Raw genomic sequence first — 7500 nt, forward strand, 5'->3', positions numbered from 1 at the left:
TCGCCTGATGACCACTGTCCACTACCACGTGTTCCTAAGTCCTCTAAGTATTTCCCACACAACACTCCACCTGAGCAGCAGCAGGCGCCTCCACCACCTGTGGCGCGGCACCTGTCACCTGCCCGCCTGCCCTCCACCACGCGCCGTGGTTGTGGTGATGATATGGTGGTGAGTGTTCACAGGGAGGGGGCAGCGGGGCGACGCCACGGGCACTGTGCGGTGTGGGTGTTGAGGGAGGGAGGGCGGGAGAGGGTGAGGGAGGGAGAAAGGAGGTGAGGGAGGGGGAAGGACAGTGAGTGTCACTGGAGCAAGAAGGACGACCTTCAGTAATCCCGAGGAGACGGTCTAGTATCTGAGCGCGGAGGCCGCTGCCAACACGAGGGACCAGACGCCCGACGCTGCCTCGCGCGGGTGGCAGCGGCAGCAGCAGCAGCACCACCAGCCTGTGTGAGTGTGGAGTGTTGCACAGCCTACCAGGTGGAGGGGGACGCCCAGCCGCTGCAGGAGAGCGAGTGCCAGTGTCAGTATGGCTTCGCTGCCGCCGTCGTCAGGGCCGCCGCCGCTGCCGCCCACCCAGAGGGAGAGCAGGGCAGCGAGGGGCCGCTCCAGCGACACCAGGAGGTGCACCATCAAGCTGGCGACTCCGCGGTGCCAGCTGCGAGGCGGCGGCTCGCCTCTGCTGGCACCAGCAGGCGCAGGGGACACCCGCCATGCACTGAGGGGGCACAGGGGGAGGACAAAAAGGGGGGAGGGGAAGACATTTTTTTTTTATTTGCACCTGGTGCGTCGCGAGGGGCGTCACGTTATGCAAAGTCCTCACCTGCAGCCTCACCTGCAGGAGGCCGCCGCTGCTGCTGCTGCTGCCGCCGCCGAGAGTGAGTAATACTACACGTGCCGGGGCGCTCTGATGCCCTTGTCGCTGGCCGGGACGCAGCGCAGTGACGTCACTTAGGGTACCCCTGCACTCCCTGCCCCCACTGGCCGCGCTGCGCCGCCCGCTGGCCTCCCCCTGATCTGGCGGCCTCACGGGGCGCGGCTTACCTCCGAGACGCAGGACGTGCACATGTCTACGTGGCGGGGCGGATCACGGGGCACGGGGCGCGGGATACAGGCGGCGGCCACACTCGAGCACTACTGGCACAGGGCCCCGCCTGGCGACGCCCGTGCCAAGCCTGCCTGCCCCTGGCGGCGGCGTGCCCCATGGCAGGCAGGGTCGAGCACCAGCTCTCGCTCCCGGCAACACGAGCCGCTCGCCGCCACTGCGCCACGCCCATACCAAGCAACACCAGCACGTGGGCGTGGGTGGGAGGGTGGCTGCCCCAATGACCTTGAGTGGCGGGGCGCAGCTCCACACCTGTGCCGCCGCCACGGTGTTCCGCGAAGCACACCCGACCTTCGCCAGCCGGGACCTACCTCCCTGAAGCCATTGGTCTGCTCGGCGCCCATGCTGCCGAGGAAGCGCCCCTCTCGCCGTCAGTTGGTCCACACCGAGGCGGTCTCGCGCTGCGCCTCGCCGCCAAATATACCAAGAGATGCTCGCTCGCGCGTCCCACGACTTATCAGCCGCCAAGAAGGTGACCAGAATAGTAGGGCGCGTTGCCCCCCGCCGCCGTTTTCTTTCAAAGCTTACCAGCCCAGTTTCTACAATGGCGCGCGCCAAGTTATGGGGGACTGAAGTGTTAGGCGAACACGCGGCTCAGCGCGGCGCCGAGGAGGTCTTAGGGTTGAGAGTGTGGTGCGTGGCGGGGGGCGGCGCGCCATGCGAAGGTTCCTTAAATGATACACAGGTGGGGAGGGGGAGGAAGAAGGGAGGGAAAGACTGGCAAAGGAAATCCCACACACACACACACACACACACACACACACACACACACACACACACACACACACACACACACACACACACACACACTCAGAACACGCCATTCACACACAAGGCGCAGCCACTCACCCGCCACCCCGGGCACGTCCACGGCGCGTGTTGAGGGGAGTGCCGCGTGAGGACAGAGCACCGAGGCGGGCCGGTATATATCAGCTGCAGCAACAATACATACAGCAGGGGGACGTGAGTGGGGCGGGGCAGCCCCGCAGCCCCGCACGTCCCGTCCCGCCGGCAGGCAAGCTCCCGGTGCCGCAGTGGAGGCGCGTGGGTGTACGCCCAGCGGGTGAGGGGCACAGTGCCGGCCATCGCGGCACCGGGCGCCGCCAAGACAGAATGCACAGAGTAAAACTCACGTGGCTGTTGACATAAGAGTCGCGGTAGTGGTGGCGAGGACGACGACGAAGACGACGTCGACGGGACGAGTCTGACGAGGCAGAGCGTGACGTCAGGCGGCGGCGGGGATGTCCAGGGTGGTGGCGGCGCTCCGACGAGTGGTCCCGCTCACGCCGCCGGCCGTAGTGTTCCCGCTCACTGCTGCAAGAGGCACGCCCCGGCACGGTTAGTGGCGGCCACCGCGCAGCCACTCCCCAGGGACACTCACCTGCCCTCACCTGCCTTACCTGCCCGGCGCGGCGCTCGGCAGCAGCTCCTGCTCCTCAAGGCACCAGCACCGCTCCCTGCTGTGTCCTGTGGCTATTACTACTCCCTGCTGACTGCCTACTTACCTTGCTCGCCTCACCTGCACACTAACTGCTCTATCCCGTGCCTCTACTCTTCAAGAATGGACCACACACACACACACACACACACACCTGGACGCCAGAGAAGTCACACAGGTGCCCTCGTCGCTGGAGAAGTCACGACTTTCTAGGGATCGCTGCGCCTCCACGCCGCAGCACGCCCCCATCACTGCTGCATCACGTCCACGACCCCAGCCCCACCCTGCCCCGCCCCGCCCTCATCCCACAGGGGCCTCCACTAATACAGGGGTAGATCACGTGGTGTGGATACGAACGGTACACTCACACATACGCACAAACGTACTGCTGTGGTAATTGCCACACGTCTGTGAATGAAGCATACACACACACATACACACACACACACAAAGCACACAAGCAGAGGCCGCGGCTCGTGGTGAAGGAGGGCGGCACTACAACTGGCGCGGTGACAGTGGGGACTCCGCCGGGAATCCTGCCACCGGACGGATGCCTTTATCTGAGTGTTACACGATACAATGATTATCAGCTGTGTGCTCGCTTTCCTGAGTCTGTCAGCCATCCTATCACCCCACCCTGGCGCCACCACCCTCACCAACACGGGGCGAGGATACAGCTACAGCTATAAATACAAGTAACGCAGAGCGTCATAAACCTGCATGTTACTCAGGTGCTCCAGTGAGCCCAGGTGGTAGCACGGCAGCAGCAGGCGCCGCTGCTGACGTACTGATGGGTGATGTAGTTATACACGGCTTACAGAGACTGACACGTGCGATTAGTGATTTTACTGCAACTTCCCTTACGTTATGTCGCTGTATACAAACTAATCCTTCTGTCTCGCCCACTCTACCCCCTCCCCTCACACCCCGCCACGCTAAATGACACACCAACACACCCCAACACGGCTGACGGGGCGCGGACAGGTCATACTTCTCCCCCCTCCAACACCAACCGCCCCGTGTGGTGAGTGTTACTGAGGCTTTTATTAACTCCGCGGCGCGTCAAATCTGCTGACCTGCGCTGCACTCCCCCATGTGTGTGCTGACTGCGCTGACAAACACTCAGGACACACCACGCCGCCACAGCAATGCTGGCCTTGTGTTTTGCTTTGGTGTGACTTATCGATGACACATTCACACTCGTGCATCTACCATCTCCACACACATACACACACACACACACACACACACACACACACACACACACACACACACACACACACACACACACAGCCGCATGCCTCCGTCACCGCAACCAGGTCCTCATTACCTTCGGCGGGACTTCTTGGCCTTCCTCCTGAGGGTGACGAAGCACGGGCAGCAGTAGAGGGCGGAGCGCCGCCGCTCACTGGCGCTCTCATCGTCAGACGTGTAGGCGACGGTCTTGAAGGACGCCGACAGCCCACCTCTTGACTTGACGGAGGGCGAGGTGACCGTGAGGGACGAGGCGGAGGACGTGGTGGCGGAGGCTGAGGTGGAGGAGGAGGTGGAAGAGGACCCGGAAGACGAGGTGGCTGAGGGGAGGAGGTTGGGGGAGGGTCTCGGGGCGGCCGTGCAGGGGGAGAGGTCCTTGACGGGGGGCGTGACCCTGGTCTGCAGGATGGAGGAGGCCCGGGAGGAGGACTTCTCACTGCTGGTCACCTTGTGGTAGGAGAGGGACTTGCTGGGGCGGGAGTCGCCGCTGCCGCCTGATGGGGATCTATCACACGTACTCACGCCATTCTGTACGCACTCAAACGCTTCCGTGCCCTCCTTTCCGTTCTCCTGGGCGCCGAAATCCGCGGCGGACCCTTCCTCTGCGGCGTCCGCGTCGTGGTCCAGGCAGGCGGCGTCGCCGTGGTCCAGGTCCTCCAGCTCGCGACACTCCCTGCTGTAGGTCTCCGCCGCCCGCAAGGCGTCGCTGCCTGCCTGTCCGCTGTCCACCCTCCGCTCCTTGGTCGCTGCCACGCCGTCCTCCACCGCCACCTCCACCTCCTCCTGCCCTCGCCGCGGCTTGCCATCCTTCTTCCCGCCATGCTTCCCTTTGCCTTTTCGCTTCCGACGTTTCCGCCTATGAGAGTGGCGCCGCGGCCGGATAGCGCCGCTCCCCACGCCCTCCATGGCCTCCCGCCGCTGCCGCCGCTCGCGCCTGGCCCGCAGGATGCACAGCAGCCTCTCATGCACCTTCTTCCGCACCGCCAGGTACTCCACGCCGTACAGGACCGAGATGGAGTCCCACTGCCGCACCACACTGATATGTTTGCACGACCTCGGGGCGGCGAGGGACTGCACGGAGCCCTGGCCGCCTTGCTCCAGTCCCCGCACGTTAAGCAGCGGGAAGGCGGCTCGGTCCACCTTGCGAGGACTCTTCTTGTGGGGCTCGGCCTGAGGGAGGGAGCCAACCTGGGTGCACGTCCGCCCGCCACTGGCACCCTGGGCGGCACTAGCCTCCTCCCGGCGGGCCCTTCCAGCCGCGCCTGGGCTTCCCGCCGCCCCGCCACGCCCCACCGGTGATTCCAGCCGGCAGCCTGCAGGCGCCTCCTGCACCAGCTGGATGCGGGAACGGGACACCCCCGCCGCGTCCCTCCGGCACAAGGCACAGGTGGCGGCACCGAGGGAGCCATCGACCGTCTGTATTGCTGTCAGAGCGCTGCTACTCTCCGTGGTCAGCATCTCGCCACTCCGCAACGTGGTGAAGACGTGTTGGGCTACGCTCTGCCCCTCATGCTCATGCTGATGCTGATGCTGATGATGCTCGCCCTCTTCCTTGACCTCCTGGGCCGCCCTCCAGCGCGCCCCGCCCTCATGGGGACTCGTAGATCTGCCATTGCGGGAGGGCAGGTGCCGCTCCTTGCCGCGGCAGGAGTGGCCCGCGTCAGGGGGTGCCGACCCCCGCTGGTGATGGTCGTGCTTGGCGGCGAGGGCGGCGACCTCCTGCTGGCGGCGGCGGGGCAGGAGGTGCAGCACCAGCCAGCGGTAGAGGGAGCCCCCCAGGCGGCGGGAGTTGCTCCTCACAGGCATCCAGGGAGCGGGCACCCGGGGTCTGGGGCGCACCGCCCCGCTTCCATGACACAGGGGCGGCCGCCTGCCGGAGCTGCTACAGGCAACCACCAGCCACCAGAAGACCATCACATGTTACGGGCACGAAGCGGCCAGGCCGCACCAGGACAGGAGTCGGCCGTAGCAGCAGGGACGCGGGGCGGGGCGGGGCGGGGCGGGCTGGGTATCACCTTGCAGTGGTCGCCACTGTGTGCTGCCGCTGGGGCCGCGCCGCCTGATAGCCCTGCTGCTGCTGCTGCTGCTGCTGCCTGCCTCCACGGGCCTCCATCACTAGTGTCCATGCTGCACACTCACACGTCCCTTCACTCCGTCAGGACACCACGCCTCGGCATGCACACCATGTCCACGCGACACACACATACACACACACAGACACGACGCCCACACTCCACGTGGCGGGACAACCAGGGCGACGAAGGGAGTGACGCCGCCCGCCACCGCCTCACTGGGGCCCGGGTGATGCGCGGCTCATGGGGCGTGACAAAGTAAGGCGAGGTGGCGGTGACTGTGGTAGTGGCGGCGGCGGCGGCGGCGGCAGGATGAAATGCGGCAGAGGTAGAGGCGTGGAGTGGGAAGGAGTAGAGAGAGGGGGAGTGGGACAGATCAGCGCCGTCAGGAGAAACTAGGACAGAGGGTGGAAGGCGAGAGGGAGGCGGCGCGTCAGGGGAGCGTCGCCCCAACACTGACCAGGCGGCGGCGGCACCTCTCGGGCCGCGGCAGCCAGGCATCCTCCGCCCGCCGCACGCCGACGCACCACCGGGCTCCTCGCGTCTGCCGCTCGCACACACACTCGCCGCGCACGCAAGCACGCACGCACGCACACAAACACACACACGAAAGCACATCCCTAACAGCAGGAAATCCCAAGGAGTACCTGAGTCACTTCGTCAGGAGAACCACCCTTTCATCTCCCACGGAAGAAAACGTAATGATATTCCCACGAACTCCTCCTCCTCTTCCCCCTCCTCCCCCCTTGCGTCATCCCATCACCCCGTCACCTCAGCAGTTCATGACACCAGCCCCGCCGCGCCCCGTCACCCAGGCGTCACCCTAGTGTCACCCGTCACCCGAGGCTCACCCTGCCTCCACCCGGGACAGGGATCAATAGAGGCTTAACTGCAGCAGGAGACCAACTGGTGCCTCTCGGTGCCCGGCAGGAGGAGGAGGAGGAGGAGGAGGAGGAGGAGGAGGAGGAGGAGGAGGAGGAGGAGGAGGAGGAGGAGGAGGAGGAGGAAATATATGAGGAAAGATAACGAGGGTGATGATGAGAAGAAGATGCGTGTGTATGTGTTTTCTGTGTGTGTGTGTGTGTGTGTGTGTGTGTGTGTGTGTGTGTGTGTGTGTGTGTGTGTGTGTGTGTGTGTGTGTGTGTGTGTCTGTGGGAAGGGCGGGAACTGAACAGGTGGTGCCGCAGTAAACACAGACCAGCAGGTGACACAGGAGCCTGTTATTTGAGACTGCCCGATGCTCCAGACTTGAGAAGTGTTACTATATAAAGACACACACACACACACACACACACACACACACACACACACACACACACACACACACACACACACACACAATTCGTGGTTGTGTTGCGAGACTTCAATCAATAGGTCTCTCTCTCTCTCTCTCTCTCTCTCTCTCTCTCTCTCTCTCTCTCTCTCTCTCTCTCTCTCTCTCTCTGGGACCGAGGAGAAGGGAGAAAGAAGTGATAATATTTATTTTCATTGGACAACCCAGATTACCATGACAACTCTCTCTCTCTCTCTCTCTCTCTCTCTCTCTCTCTCTCTCTCTCTCTCTCTCTCTCTCTCTCTCTCTCAATAAGATGCTCACCAATAATCCAGTACAAGAAGAAATTGGCTTAGTAATC

General features: G+C 63.7%; 1 protein-coding gene across 1 annotated transcript in view; it reads right to left on the minus strand.

Moving 5' to 3' along the window:
- Positions 1-6612, minus strand: part of LOC135089797 (probable serine/threonine-protein kinase dyrk2) — a 40248-nt gene extending 33636 nt beyond the window's left edge. The window contains exons 1-2 of the mRNA XM_063985842.1: positions 3871-6612; positions 2236-2416 (exon numbers count right to left, since the gene is read on the minus strand). Coding sequence (XP_063841912.1) covers positions 2236-2416; positions 3871-5708 — 2019 coding nt within the window. The 5' untranslated portion in view covers positions 5709-6612. The remainder of the gene's footprint in view (positions 1-2235; positions 2417-3870) is intronic.
- Between the last annotated feature and the right edge of the window lie 888 nt (positions 6613-7500).

This window comes from Scylla paramamosain, chromosome 33 (genome assembly GCF_035594125.1).
Source record: "Scylla paramamosain isolate STU-SP2022 chromosome 33, ASM3559412v1, whole genome shotgun sequence".
NCBI classification, from domain to species: domain Eukaryota; kingdom Metazoa; phylum Arthropoda; class Malacostraca; order Decapoda; family Portunidae; genus Scylla; species Scylla paramamosain.